Here is a 16,498-nt window from a genome sequence, read left to right as displayed (position 1 = left end):
CCCGGTGTTGTTTGGAGGGTCTCGGTGGCGTTCTGTGTGTCCGGTGTTATACGTCTCCTTTAGTCTCTGTGGGGGGTCTCCATACATCACCTGGACGGACACATGTGCAGTCACTACTCCTAAAATAACCCTCACAGTCCCGCCGGGGCCTGTTTCATCACTCTGACAGCAGCACTGCATTATTGCTAGTTTCTGGAGCTAAAAGATTTCGGCCACACCGGCACCATGCCTCACTTCTGTTCGTCTTCAGATTGTCACAGGAAATGCTGGGAGGGGGATGACGGATGCTTCTGCTTGTCTTTAAATAACACAGCCGCCATTTGTCTTGTTCGCCGCGGTTGAATATGAAAATCATTCACATAATGCAAATGTGTGTCCTAAAGCACATCTCGGGTGTGTTTGGGTGCATTTGTAACACGCTCGCCCTCGTTCCCTCTCTTCTGCAGGTCGACAGACTCATGGAGCTGCATTTTAAATACCTGGAAGCCGTTCAGCTCGCAGACAAGAGGATCGAAGGAGAGAAGCACGTAAGATTCACACACACACACACACACACGGTTGATTGGCAGTATCTCCTCGGCGGGGTCAGATCTGTGTGTGGAGATAAGAGCAGACCTACCAGACTCAAACGTCACCGTGGGATCTTCGCCTTTAAAACCCAACGCTGTGTAACTTTTACACAGATCTCTGATTCACACACACTTTCTCATCTGGAGTCTGTGCAGTCACAGCTCCTCCAACACACAAACAAAAACCATTGGGTTCATCTCGCTTCTTAAAACACTGATCCAGATACTCAGAGAGGTCTTGTGGGTCCTGGACAACTTACTATTTATTATGAATCTGTTTTCTAATCTTGACATGCTTCAAATGTGAATTCCTTTGAAATTTCACATTTTAGCTAAAGTTTATTCAAAAACACTGGGGAAAAAAAGTTTAGCGAAATTTGCATTAAAACATCTTGACATTGCATATTACATTTTTAAAGCAAAGCATTATTAGCTTTTATTATTAGCATTGTGAGTGGAAACAATTACCTTTATTCCAAATATGATAATATTGTATGCATTTAAATTAATAATTATAATAATAATAATGATTGATGATGATGGTGTTGCTGCGTATTAATTTTAAAATAATCTATTATCATTTATTAATAACATTGTGAATGTCAACATTTGCAGAATTCCAAAACATTTACAATAATCTATATTATTATTATTATTATTAATACATTAGTATTGTTGTTGTATATTAATTAACCTATTATTATCGTTGAACGTATTGCATTTAATTTTAAAATCTATTATTATTAATACATTAGTATTGTTTTGCATATTAATTACAAAAAATATTATTATCACTGATAGTATTGTATAAACTTAATTAAAATAATCTACTATTATTATTATTGCTGTTATTGTTTTTATTATAAAGGATAATGTTAGTAGTTTTGTGACTTGGTTTATTAATGGAGAAGGTAATTGGTGTGCTCTTTTAGATCCGTAACTCTGGTTATGTAAGTTGTGGGGTCTCAGCCAGCGATAATTAACATGGAGATGATTAAAGGCAGATGCTAATGATGATAATCGTCAGGTTGGGCAGTTATTCCACATTGTGTAACTATTTCATTAGCCAACATTGTAGGGTAGACTTATATGTTTTTGTGTGTGTGTGTAACTGATTATGTGTGTATGAGTGTGTGTTTTATAGAGTGTGTGCTCTGAGGTATTGGCGTGTGTATGTTGAGGATGTGATCTGGGCACAGATGTGGACTCCTGCAGCTTGTGTCTCATCCATCCTAATGTGTGTGTGTGTGTGTGTGTGTGTGTGTTCAAGACAGTTTTCAGGGATGGGCTGAGCAAGAACTAATTGTATTTTTGATCCTTCAAATCCTGATCCTTGAAGTTTGGAGACGGTGCAGTGTTTATTGAATGAAGTCTCGTCTGTTTACCAAAGCTGCATTTATTTAATCAAAAATACAGGAAATGTGTCACGTGATCAGAAATCATGAAGATATGATGATTTACTGCTCAAGAAACATTTCTGATTATCATCAATGTTCAAAACAGTTGTGCTGCCAAATATTTTTTGTGGAAACTGTGATACATTTATTACAGATTATTTTCTATATTTAAAAAAAAGGCAGCATTTGTTTTAAATATAAATCTTTTGAAACATTATAAAAGTCTTTACTGTCACTTTTGGTCAATTTAAGACGCTATTGCTGAGTGAAATGCCTAATAATAAATCATACTTTAATCATGTTTGCATTTTGCAATGTTCCTGCGGCCTTTTGTATTAGCAGCGCTAAAGGTTGTGGGTTCAATTCCCAGGGAACACACATACTGACATACTGATGATAAAAAATAAAAATGTATAGCATAAATGCATTGTAAGTTGCTTTGGATAAAAGTGTCAGCTAAATGCATAAATGTAATCTAAATGCATTGGTAACAAGCCTGAAACAAGGTTTCATTGTTGCTGTTGCCAGATTTAAAGGGCCTAAATCCCCCAGTCACAACTTTTTTTTTTTTTTTTGTGAATCAATACATTTTCTGAACAGTGGTTTACTTAAAGCTGCTGTAGGTAACTTTTGTAAAAAATATATTTTTTTACATATTTGTTAAATCTGTCATTATGTCCTGACAGTAGAATATGAGACAGATAATCTGTGAATAAATCAAGTTCTGGCTCCTCCCAGTGTCCTATTGCCATTTGCAGAAATACATCACTCCTGTTAAGAAACAACCAATCAGAGCTGCGGTCCGTAACTTTGTTTGTGTTCAAAATGTAGAAAAATGTATATAATAAGCGAGTACACCATGAATTCATTTTCCAAACCGTGTTTTTGGCTTGTCCTGAATCACTAGGGTGCACCTATAATAAGTGTTTATATTCTCACTATTTTAGATTGCTTCGGTGGTACCGCGGCGGAGTAACCCAGTACCTTTGTGATTCTTCATAGACATAAACAGAGAGAAGTAGCTCCGGCTACAATGTTCTTCCGCAAGACGCAAGCAGTTCTGTTTATTAACCGCTAGAGCGTCAAAAGTTACCTACAGCAGCTTTAATCTTCCTTATACATGCATATGTTGCCAGAAGTCAGTTGTTTTCCCATGGATTTGGGCTACTTAACACTATTGCCTCATCTTGTTTTTAATGTCTGTGGGTTTAAGCAACCCCACGATTGGGCTTGTTTTAGGCTAGTTTTGAGAAACAATTGGGCAGGGTTTGTTGTGTGGCAACCCTGCTTTGCAGAGATGTTTTAATTGCGTCAACAGTTCAAACTCGAATAAATTAAATGATTCAGCTCTCTAATTCAGAGATTCACTCACATCATCACTCAAACAGAGTCGTTTGTTTCTTAATTTTACATGTCCAGCAAAACCACGGAGCAGTCAGTGGATGTTCAGTATACCGCTCAGCTTTTGTTTCAGGTCTTTGTGCAGGTGTGTCGATTTAAAAACGTGTGTGTGTGTGTGTGTGTGTGTGTGTTTCCCATCCACCTCATCTGACTCTGTGCTCTAGGCCTGTAAATCGTGTCTCAGAAGCGGTGACAGGAATATGACTGTGGAAATGTCTGCTCTTGTTTCTCGCCCGTCGACTGAACTCCAGCACTCCCCGCAGATGAAACCGTGTTCGAGGCTTTCTCCGAGCGCTATAAAAGTATATCACCCATAGCAGAGCCCTTGTTTAAAAACGCCTCGGAGTGCTGTCAGCGCAACGCTCATGTGAACCCGTCTCGCCTCCTTTTACTGCTTAATGACAGCTACAAATTCTCTCCGAATTGCATTTCCTAAACACAGACCCCCATAAACCCCCTCTGCACTCGGTCGGCTCGTCTCCTGCTCTTCTCGTTTTGCCGCACACGCACAAGGCTCTTTGGGAAACCTGGAAAGGATCCACGGAGGAGATGCTGGCAGGGTGTGCTCAGATTAATTTAGTCTGTGTGTCCCGTGAGACTCAATCACAGGTCCCGGCGTCGCTTTGTTCTGCCTGTCATATTAACACCTGTGCCAGCCTGCAGTTCTCCAACAGGAAGTGTCTAAAAATCACTCTTTCCCTGAGGTGAAGCCGCTTGTTATTTGCACTCGTGTAATTGACTTGCCGAAGGCTGTGCCTCTGTAACGAGACTTGAATAACGCCTGCGAAAGATCGAAGCTCTCTGTTCTCACAGCGTGATGATGATGTACTTATTATATTTTTGCACGCTCTTTAAATCAGTCCTTAAGTATGAACTGGAATTCCTTAAATTACAACAAAGTATTTACTTTCTAAATGCATTACCTATTTTGCTATATGTCCTATTTTGCATAATTCAACAGTGCACAGCATTAATGTATGCATGTACTTAATATATACATATTCATACACATTTAATTTATAGCTAATTTTAATATTTTTATTAAAAATATTGAAATTATATATGTGTGTGTGTGAGTATATGAACATAAATATATATTAACGCATATTTAATATGAATATATATATACTATTTACAATAACATTTATTGTAAATATTAAATAATGTTTGTGTGTGTGTATATATATATATATATATATATATATATTTACAGGGGTGCACATAAGTGGTCCGCATGCGCGACCAAAATAAAAAAAATGCGTAATATAAATATGTTCTGACAGAGACTGTGCGTACCAACATGGTTGACAGCTTTTAATGCACAATTACCATTTTAGATCACAAACTGTACTGTGTAAGTTTTATTTTCAGCATAAATCTAGGCTATGCCATGACGTTTCAAAGCACAATACAAAACTGTGACATTTATCCACTGACGCTCTTTAATAAGCAGCGCTAAATCCGGAAGCGTGTATATTTACTTGACGGCAACCTGCCAAAATAAAAGCCTGATTTTAAGTTTGAATATAATGAAAATGCTTTTGTTTTTTTTATTTTTAGACGCTATTTTCCAAAGCGACTTAAAATTGGGGAATACATAAAGCGATTCTTCTTAAAGAGGCAAACAAACAAATTAGTAGTAAATATTAGGATTTTATTTTTAAAGGTCCCATTTTTCATGCTTTTTTTCCAAACGGGTCGTTTTTTTGTAGGTGAATTGTGTTAAATAAAATATCTCGCTTGGTATTGAACTTTGAACTTTATAATTTTACAGATATTATTTATACTCTTACAACAACATTACACACTAACTAAAGTTTGAAACATGGGATCACGAAGAACGGGACCTTTAACATATTTCTGGTCTTAATTTTCTTGATTCATCGGTCCGCATTCTTTTAAATAAAAGAAAGTCTGTCTTTTTAATCTTTTATCAAAATGTAATTAACTTGGGCGGCCACTGAAACAACTTATCTTTTCAGCTAGCATCAGCAAGGTCGCACAAGCTATTCAATAATTGTTTTTGGCTGCTGTTATAGGGAATTTTATGAAACCTTCATGAGACACAATATGGTTCATTAAATACAGTTTTACATTTACACATTTGGCAGATTCTTTATCCAAATACGACTTGTATTGCATTCAATGCAAACATTTTAAAAGCTCATGCAACCCTGAGAAGCGAACCCATGACCCACAATGTTACTAGCCACATGCTCTACATTTTGAGCTACAGGAATGAATGAAGGCTTGATTTGAAAAGGAAAAGCCACTTTAGAGAAACTTGACCTTCATCCTTCTCAGATATCCCACTTTTTCAATGCAAATCATTTTTTAATAGATAAAATCACATGCTGTCCACAGGAGATGCATTGAATGTGATTTGACCTGTCCTGGTTTTTTGGAAAACATCTGAATGGTTTTGGCACGATCTAAGCGTGGTTCTCTCAGAAAGCCTCTCGCCGCGATCAGAGCCATGTTCTGTGTGTCTTCAGCAGCCCGTGACGGCCAGCTCTCGCCTGCCTGCTGTTCCTGCAGCGTTCCCTTTGTGTTCACAAGCCTTTCTGCTCATGCACACTCACACACGCGTGAGCTTGCCAGCGCTTTATGCTCAAAAAGATTGAAATCCCCTGGAGAGAGGCCAATGTCAATCGCTGCAATTATGGCACTCAACAAATGCCAAACGTCTTTGTCCATTTAGATTCGTCTGCAGGTGCTGAAAAGCTGAAGAGTGTGAAAAATAACCTTTTTGAAGTGATCTGAGATAATTATCCAGAGCCTTTTAAACATGCATGTGGTTTTCTGGCTAATCGGCATGCATGTATTAGGTTGGCTTGAGAAAGACAACCTACTGATCGACTATTTAAGCTGCTGCTTCCGAGTCGAAATTTATAAGCCATAAATTGCTCACCCTGAAGTCATCCCAGGTGTATATGACTTTCTTCTTTCATGTTAACAACATCCTACTAATGCTAACCACACACTAATTGTTGTTAACATTATAATCATGCTAGAAAAACACTAGCAGCATGCTTATCATGATGAGAACATGCTAACATCATGCTAATCATAACAACATAATAACTGTTAGAAACATGCTTGAAACATAAGCATGATAAAAACATGTTAACAGCATACTAATCATGCTAACAACATGGTAATTGTGCAATTTGTTTTTAACTTATGTTAAAACATGTTATCAACATGCTAATCTTGTTAAAACACCAGCAGCCTGCTTATCGAGAAAGGAACATGCTAACAATGTGCTAATCATAACAACATAGTATTTGCGTTAGAAATGTGGTAATTTTGTTAAAAACATGCTAGAAATGTAAGCATGATATAAAGATGCTAACAGCATTCTAATCATGCTAGCAACTTGGTAATTGTGCTAGAAACTTAATTATCATGTTAAAAACATGCTAGCAATATGTTAATAATGCTAGAAACACGTTAACAACATGCTAATAATGCTAGAAACATGTTAACATGCTAATCATGCTAGAAACATGTTAACAACATGCTAATCATGCTAGAAACATGTTAACAACATGCTAATCGTGCTAGAAACTTGTTAACAACATGCTAATCATGCTAGAAACATGTTAACAACATGCTAATCATTATAAAAAACATGCCAACAACAATAATTGTGTTAGAAGTATACTAGCAACATGTTATGCTAAAACATTTTAACAACATGCTAATCATAAAATAAAAATGCCAACAATGTGTTAATCATAATAAAAACACTGTAATTGTGCTAGAAACAAGTTAGCATCATGCTAATCATGCTAGAAACATGCTAATCATGCTAACGCAGTGCTCTCATAATCTGTGTAAATTTTCAATTTCAAGCTTTTAAAGCTGCTTCGGACTTTGAGGCTAGGCTTTCTCAAGCCAATCTTAAAGTTTGTTAACAAATGTTACTAATCTAGTTTATTAATAAGTGTTTAATGGTCAATTCTCCATTTCAGGATATGGTTCGTCGTGGAGAGATAATCGACGATGCGATGGACGATGAGTTTTATCTGCGGCGGTTGGACGCCGGACTCTTCGTTCTTCAGCTCGTCTGTTACATCATGGTGGAGATCTGTAACGCCGGCGTTCCTCAGGTACGTTTCCACACTTTCATGCGTGACTTAAGCTGATTGTTTTTAATTCTGCATGCTGAAATGTGTTTTCTCTTCCAGTTACAGCAGAGAGTCCATCAGATCCTCAATCTCAGGGGAGGATCCGTCAAAATAGTCCGTCATATAATGAGAGGTAAGATTACAAATGATTTCTGAAGCTCATGTCAACATATAAAGACAAAATATACTTCGCATACATAAAATCAAGCCTATTTTTATCACCCTTAGGATTTATGTGCACAGTGACTTTATTTAATATCAGTTAAATGTATATTCCACCCAAATTTGTTACTGTAATGCATCAGCTTATTTTATTTTAGTGTTTTTCATTATTTTCACTGGTTATTCTCATTAAATTCTGATTACTGTACCAATACTTTACGGTAAAAGTATCGTAATAAATTTCTTAAGATTTAATTTTTTACATAAATATAATGTGGTATGAGATATTGTGGGGTAATTGTTTAATTATCTTTTTTTTATATATATATATATATATATATATATATATATATATATATATATAAAATATAGTGTCATGACATAAAAATAATATATTTAAATATTTTAATATAAATATCTAAAATTGAATCAAACTAGTTTTATTTACACTGATGTAAGTATGGGTTTTACTATTTTAATCAGGTTTTGTTTCTCTATTGTTTTCTCATATTTTTTGTATTATTTATTATTTAAAAAAATTATATTTATTATTCTACTTATTTATTATAATATAAAACTTTTATGTTATTTTTTTCTTTTATTTGTCACTTATTTTAGTACATTAAATGAAATAAAACGAGAAATGTTACCTTGGCATCTAGCGGAAATAAAAAGATTTTTGTATTTTATTTTTTATTTTGGTTAACATTTGTATTATCTCGAGAAATATTTATAATGGTCTTAATTTTAGTTTCAGTTTTAGTTAACTGTACTAATGCGGTTAATCTCAAAACGGCTGATTTAGTAAATCAATAAGTGTTATATTGATCTTAACCTTCAGCACTTAAATCTTCATGTCTGTAGATGTTGATGAGTTCACGTTGTTAAAGGTTTGCTGTGCTCTGCAGCATATTTCTTTCTTTATTTCCTCCTCTCCATGCTTTCTCTCTCTCTCTCTCTCTCTCTCTCGTGATATGAGGTGTTCGGCTTCGCCCACTCTTCAGCCCAGAGCACCTTGATTAAGTCTTGACAGCTTTCTGTTTCTCTCTCTCTCTTTCGCGCTGACTTTCCTTCTTTTTCTCCACTTCTACTCTTTCATACTTCACCCAGTATTTCTCTTGGGAAGAACCAGAGTCTCTTGATTTAATTTCATGAAAGTTTAGTGAACAATATTCTGTCTGGAGGGACTCTCCAGCTGTCCTGTCCTGTCCTGTATCTTTATGACAAATATTGGCAATAACTTTGTGAGGATTTTGTTTGTTATATAATGGAGTATTACAGTGCATTGCTATTCAGCCGTTAAGTTTCCTGATGTTTTGTTGTCTTGCATCTTGTAATTTAGGCTAATACTAACAATTTTTGATTGGTTGTTGTCTTGTATTCAAGTTAGCCTTCTTTCCCGTATCACTTAATGGAAAGCACAACCCTTTTCTTTCTGTTCTGGTTAAATCCTGCACTTCCTCATTAATGATTCATCGGGGGGAGGAGGTTCCCACTGAACGGTGATGTAGATGAAAACAGCGGCTGTAATGGCTCAGACAGCGCTCTCGCTGCTCATTTAAAGAGGTGGCCGAGGGTGTTCAAAGACGCAAGCATTGCTCTTAAGAAGGTGCTATTAATGTGAGCTAATGGTGTCAGGGATACAAGTGCTACATGTGAGCCATTTCATTTATTTTTAGCCCTTTCAGTCTGTCCATTCACTGCAGATTCTAGAAAATGTTCGGATTTTACATGCAACTTATTTAAATTCATTAGAATTGGAAATGCATATTTGTTTATATTCGTCATATTTAGGCCTGATTGGATTAAATAAATGAGTTCACCCAAAAAATGTAAATTAGGCTGCGTTTTACTCACCCCCGTGGCATCTTAGGTGTATAGGAAAAACGGTCTTTGATCTTTCGAGCTGTTTAATGGCACTCAGCGGGTGCTGCGTGCATCAGTCCAAAAGAAGCACAATACTCGAATTATTTGTAAATTATATTATACCTTACTATATTATAAATAATTTATATTATTTTTATAAGATGTATTATAAATAACTGTCATAGCATTGAATGGAATCATAAAGGTCTATATACAGCTTTTCTATTATTATATTACAATTCCAAGTAAAAATGACTTCGAAACAAAATTAAATCATCATTTGCAATTATTTGCATGATTATTGTCAGCAAAAAATGAATGATCAATATATTTATTTATATAAAAAATAGTTACATAAATATTATACACCATGTAATACTATCAAAACAAAATAAAATTAATTATTTGTGACAATTGTCTGCATAAAATTCATGATCCTAACAAATGTATTCAAATATATGATAAATAACTATATAAATAAAACCGCATTAAAGCAATTTTTCTGAAAAATTAATCGTCAGGACAAAATCCATGATATTATAATATTACAATATAATATTTAATAAATAGTAACATATGAAGTTTCACAGGATTAAAGCAAATAAGTCTATTTTTAGTATTGTATAATGTATAATATATGATTGAAAGTTAAAAAAAATGCATGAAAGCTTACACTAAGTAACATGAACAAAACAGAATTGTTAATCGCAATTATCTGTATGACAATTAAACGTTAGCACTAAACTCATGATCTATTTCTCTAGCTTATATATATCTTTTTGAAATATTTTATCTGATTCGGAAGCTCAATCTGTGCACGTTTTCAGAAATACTATGTAGTTTACTGCTGCACATTCAAATGTTTTGATGTAGTTTTTCTTCAGAACCTGGTGAAAGTCTTGGTTGTGGTTTGGCAGCTTTCACTGCGTCCCTCACACTAAAGACAGTGTGGAGGAGTGTGAAAGTGTCTCTGGGCAGCTGGTGTGGGCCGGATCTGTGCCCCCCCCACCGGGCCGCTGCGACTGGGTGAGAAATTGAAATTTTCACCTGGACTCTGTAGCAGCTGCAGTCGTGTCAGACGGCGAGCGTGTGCCAGGCCTCTGCAAATGTGCTTGCGTGGTATTAAACACAATCACGGGAGAAATTCAAACAAATCTAACAGGAGGAATTAGACGGCTTGTGTTTGCTCTGCGGTTTAACTGTCATCGCAGTTTGTTTGCTGGTTTGGCTGATAGAAATGTTTCAGTACACAGTAGGAAAACACTGTTGTTTTGGGTTGGGCAGATGCCTAAAACGTGTTCATGTATTTCTATCTCTCTGTCGTTCTCGCTGTCTGTCGTTCTGTCTCTATATCAGTTTGGTCTGTTAATGTCTGTGTCTCTTGTTCTGTCATTCTTTATCATTCTATTTGTCTGCCATTCTGTCTTCCTCTATCCATCATTCTATAATTTTATTGTTCTATATATATATCATTATATTGTTTGTTCTACCTCATTCACTTGATATTTCTGTTCTGTGTACTTAATCCTATTGTTTTATCCTTCTATCTGCAACGTCTCTATTAAATAAGATTGACTAATAAAAGGCATTAATTTCTGCATTTTTGATGAAATGAACAAATCAACTCATTAGTAAAAGCACTGCCTTGTTTTGTTGCATGCATATTAGCTAAAAGCATTTCTTGCATTATTTTTTTTCTAAACGCCTTTTGGTGTAAGCAACATCTATAACGTCATTGTCAGGGTTTATTGGTAATTTTTTGAAGTTTAACCTAATGCCTGTTACCTAGATTAAAAAAAAAAATCACGAAATCACTGGCGGAAACAGGTTTCATGTGCTGAGTTCGGTGGCCACTGTGTTTTACTGCATAAATTGGGAAATGAAACGCCTACAGAAGCCTCGACGCGCTCCAAGGCCGCATTTGAGTCATACAGAGTGTGTCATACTCTTAGATGCGTGACCTTGAGCTGTGTGTACTGGTGTCAGTGGGAAGCGCTTCTGCTTCTGCTGAAGTTTCCAGCATCTCGGAGCTCATAATGGATAATCCCCCTCAAATCATCCAGCATGCAGACTCCCCCAATCCTCCCTCTGTGTTATTCCAGCCGCTTTCTCCAGCCCTCAGGCATGTGTTTCAATGTGCTACTTTGCTTTCTTCCCTTCTTAAAAAACCCCATCGTATTGATTTATTTATTTATTTTTCATTGGGTTTGATCCTCTGTCCCAGGGCTTGAGCAGGGCTTAGAAACTAATCCGAGAGCATGTCTACCTTTACACGCTTGCTGCTTGCTGTGTACACTTCCAAAAAACACTGTTAAAGTCGGCATGAAATCAAAACGGACCCTGTTTTCTTTTTTAATGCACATTCCTGGTCTTATTGTGAACGATTTTTCAATGCTTGTTTTCATTTTAAAGATAGTTTTTCTATAGCTCAAACTGTAGAGTAGAGTTGTTCCGATTCCGATACTAGTATCGGAAATATCTCCGATACCACAACAAATTCTGGCATCGGCATCGGCGAGTACATGAACCCATATACCGATCCGATACCATTTTCTTAAAAAAGACCTAGTTATGACCGCAAGCTTTGCCTAACCGCTGCACGGTTCTTCTTCGCTGCTCAAAATGCATTGAAAACACAGGAAGTTGTGCTGTGTTGCCACAAGCAACCCCTGTTTAGAGCAGCGAAGAAGAAATGAAAACGCGTTAGCAGCCCTTATCTATATATGACTGGATCACTCATCACATTCTAAACTGCCAAAAGACAGTGAAGCCGCTTCTATATTATAGATCAGTGGTTAGCAGTATGTCTCTGTAGTACCGGTAGTTACAGACTCTCGAGTATATTCAGTACCGGCAACTGCGTTCAGTCGCTTCCGTGTAAGTCAAAGCGCAGGGCTCCAGACAGTAGCCGAATATATACTAGTGTCTGTGAATATTAAACTGCAAAATACTATTTAAATATTACTCCCGCAAAATCTACATCTCTGTGGGTGACTGGCACAGATGCGCGAGAGCTCGCTGTTTTGTAGTCTCTGCTGTGTGTCATGAGGACACGAACGCATAAACCGTCACTTCATGAGAATTTACCGTTTCATTTGAGAATACTGTCATATCATAAACACAGACACTCAAAGATCTTCATGGCAGCCCATTAAAATAAATGTTTGGTTTACATGAGTAAATTGACAATATATAAAGCTACTGTTGTAGCCTACAGTAATAATAATACATCTCTATAATAATAATAATTATGCCTAGATGGTTGCTTGTTTTTTACTTGTTTTTTAATTGTTAGAGATTATCTGATTAATAGATCTTTTTTTATATTCCTAGACTTATTTGTTGCAGTTTTTTTATACAGTTATATTGTAAAACTTAAATACCTTTTTTAGTTTGCGGTGTTAGATTTTTGGCTGCATTTGAAGTTCTTTTTTGCATAAGAAAATAAATAATACTGTCAAATTCATGTTAGATAATAAAAATACTGTAATAAATACAGTAGTTCACCATGTATTTGTTCATGTTTTATTGAGGGATCTGTCTGAAGCACACCATAAAAAAATTCTAGCAATTTACACAGGGCTAGTAGTATATACAGCTGTATATACAGATATACACCCAGGTATCGGATCAGTACTCGGTATCGGCCGATACCCTGAGCCCAGGTATCGGAATCGGTATCGGGAAGAGAAAAAGGGTATCGGAGCATCTCTACTGTAGAGTATGTCGCAAGCAACACCAAGGTTATGGGTTCAATCCCTAGGGAATGCAAGAATTGACAGCATACTGTACCTTCAGTGCAATGTTTTATCACTTTTGATAAAAGCATCTGGCAAATGCATATTGGTTATTAATATGAAACCACCTTAAAAATAATCTTTAAAGGAATAGTTCACCAATGATTGACAGTTAACACATTTTGTTTTATTCAACCTCATTTAGTTGCAAACTAGTGTTATTTTAGTATTATTTCTGAACTATCACATATTGATAGAAGTATTGAACACGTCAATTTTTTTTCCTTTAAATATATTTCTGAAGGTGCTGTCGACAGGAAATTCTCACCAGATGTTGGTAATAACCCAAGAAATCCATACATACAAAGAAAACAAAACAAAAAAGTTCAGAAATTAAGTTGTGAATTAAACTGGAATGACACAGGGAACACAGTATTGAACTACTGAAATGAATTAAATACTTTAGTCCAAAAGTCTTTGTTGGTAATGACAGCATCAAGACGTATTTCTGTATGGAGAAACCATTGGCATGCATTGCTCAGGTGTGATTTTGGCCAATAATTCCAGAGTCTTCAAATCTTGAAGGTTGTGGCCCTCTTCTATGAACTTTGATCTTTAGATTTATTTTCTATTGGATTCAAGTCAGTTGATTGGCTGGGCCATTCTAGCTGCTTGCTTTCTTTTTTTCTCTGAAATCGAGACTTTCCTTGATTGTGTTTGGGATCATTGTCTTGCTGAAATGTCCACTCTTGTTTCATCTTCATTATCCTGGTACTGTAGGTTCTGAGACTGATCTAGCTAATATTGGATTAATATTGGCTTAATAGGATTGCTTTCTAATTACTGATATATATCTGCTTGTGTCCTGGCTTTCCATGCCATTTTGCACCTCCCTTTCTTCATGTGTTCAGTACTTCTTCACTGTGTAATTCATTTTTATTACTCATAGCTTAATTTCTGAACGTGTTTGTTTTTTTCTCTTGTATGTACGGGTTACTTGGGTTGTTACCAAATTCTGGTGAAAATTTAAAATCAATGGCACCTTTAGAAATATATTTACTGAGAAAAATGGTGATGTTCAATACTTATTTTTACTAGCTGCATATAGTACTGTATTTTGAATATCACTATTGGGTTAACTTTTTTTATTGTATATATAACCCCATTGCAAAACTGTATGCTGTTATTTTTTGCATTGAGCCAATGCTGTTTTTTTTTTTCTTTTTTACTTTTTATTTTATGAAGCTCTTTTCCTTTTTGTGTGAGAAACTGAAATTAGATCTTGGATGATCTTGTTCTCCACTGCAGCTCTCAAATCTAATTCTCCATTCAGCATATTCAGACGGTCACAACATGTGCCGAGAACCAATGTTATTTGCTGTCAATGACGTCAAACCTGGCTCAACGTGTTCACATGCTTTTCCTGGAGTCATAATGCAGATGCTAATGCCATATCAGAGCTTTAGTGGAAGAGAAGATTTCCAGCTAAATCAATAAGACCTCAAGCTCATTCAGTGTAAAGTTGAGGAGTCTTGTAAGTGTCCTTCCTGCAGTCCGATCACATTGGTGAGTGGTCATAAGAGTGTCATTCTAAGCATATGTTGCTTTCATCGTAGCGTCTGTAGCCCTTTGAGTTCTCGGGCACCGTTCCAGCTCGCTGCAGGTTACGAGAAACTAGAGTGTCTTGAAATAGCCAGACCTCAATCAAACCAGCAGATATGATCTGAGGGACACGCTCTCAAAGGCACACATCAAGATGCCATGGATCTTAAAGCTATTTGCCCGTTTAAGGATGGCACTTCTTAAATCCCCTTACCTCAAACCCTGAACTCCAGACTTGGCTTTTTCTAAAGCCTAGCTTTTTCCATCCATTCCTCCATATATGAAGAAGAGGGTCTGGAAATAAACTCTGGTGGGCAGTCAAAGGGATGTGTGACAAATGTTTTAAAATACTTTCAGGGATACAAATTCTCCCTTTTGATTTTTTTTTTTTTCGGATTAAAGTATGCTGCCTCTCCTTTGAGACAGCATTAGGAAGGCTTTCTTGGCAGGGGTTGGTGGCATACATGAAATTCATCCAAATGACTAAACATCTTGTTTCTTTTTCCCTCTCGTTTTTCAGAATATGCAGAAAATATTGGCGATGGCAAGAGCGAGGAGTTTAAGGAAAGTGAGCAGAAGAGGATTATGGAACTACTTGAGAACTTCTAAAAATCCAGTTGGAGCTCGTGTCGGTTTTCTTCAGTGTTTTTTTTTTCTTTTTTTTGCGTTATGGTGAAGCTGCATGTATTTTGACCAATCCTCATCCTGTCCTGACTGGACCACAAAAATCTGAAGTTTAAACGTTCATGTGTCTGATTTTATCCCAACAGATTAAATCTGGATATAGAATTTTTTGATGTCCAACACATTGTTCATGTTTATAGTTATTGTTTTCTAGGCCAGATATTTTGTCAAAACAACTTCAGTTTTCATGTAATTAAAGTTTGTGCTTTTCTGTACCTGGTGCCATTTTCTTCATTATATTTTGTAGATCACCTTCCAGTAGACTTAGGGCCCTATTTTAACGATCTAAATCCAAAGTGTAAAGCGCACGGTGCAGGTGCACTCAGAGCGTGTCCAAATCCACTTTTGCTGTTTTAACGACGGAAGAAGTCAGTGCACCGGGGAGCATTTTTTGAATGGGTTATCCATATTCTATTAATGAGCAATGCAAAAAAAATGCAAATGCGCCGGACTGAAACTAGCAAACACACTTGCACTACGCCTTGCGTCGCATTGCGCCGGGTGTATGATAGGGCCCTTAATGTCTCATTAGACCAATTCAGGCAGCGAAACAACTCTTGTGCTGAAACATAATTTAGGAAAATGTTGTGGTTATGTCTCTTCTCCTCTCCAGCGTTCCTATAGATGGCTGGTTTAGTGAAGGATTGTGGCTTTCCTATCTTTTTAGCCTTTGCTTGTCATCTCATCATTCAGGTCCCTTTACATGGATCCAGGGTCCAAAATTACCTTTATAAACCTGCTAATGGCTGGTGGATTTTACTGTGTTGCTTTTTTTTTTGTCTTGCTGCTCCCTGTAATATGTGTCACACATCGAACACCATTTTGGCACTAGCAGCATTATACGTTTGCTGTTCCCTGAGTGATTCGGCAAACTCTAATTGTATTTCTCTTATTTTTAGTTTCAGTGGGAAATGTGTCAACACATGGAGTTCTGACAGTAAAATAGT

At 36.4% G+C, this 16,498-nt stretch overlaps 1 protein-coding gene across 1 annotated transcript in view; it reads left to right on the top strand.

Annotated features, from left to right (window-relative positions):
- Positions 1-15,766, top strand: part of LOC113041214 (beta-catenin-like protein 1) — a 39,400-nt gene extending 23,634 nt beyond the window's left edge. The window contains exons 13-16 of the mRNA XM_026199628.1: positions 447-527; positions 7,345-7,482; positions 7,561-7,633; positions 15,388-15,766. Of these exons, the coding sequence (XP_026055413.1) occupies positions 447-527; positions 7,345-7,482; positions 7,561-7,633; positions 15,388-15,476 (381 nt within the window). The 3' untranslated portion in view covers positions 15,477-15,766. The remainder of the gene's footprint in view (positions 1-446; positions 528-7,344; positions 7,483-7,560; positions 7,634-15,387) is intronic.
- The last annotated feature ends 732 nt before the right edge of the window (positions 15,767-16,498 follow it).

This window comes from Carassius auratus, chromosome 23 (genome assembly GCF_003368295.1).
Source record: "Carassius auratus strain Wakin chromosome 23, ASM336829v1, whole genome shotgun sequence".
NCBI classification, from domain to species: Eukaryota; Metazoa; Chordata; class Actinopteri; order Cypriniformes; family Cyprinidae; genus Carassius; species Carassius auratus.
The sequence above is the reverse complement of the archived record's forward strand: the minus strand, read 5'-3'. Positions and strand labels throughout refer to the sequence as shown.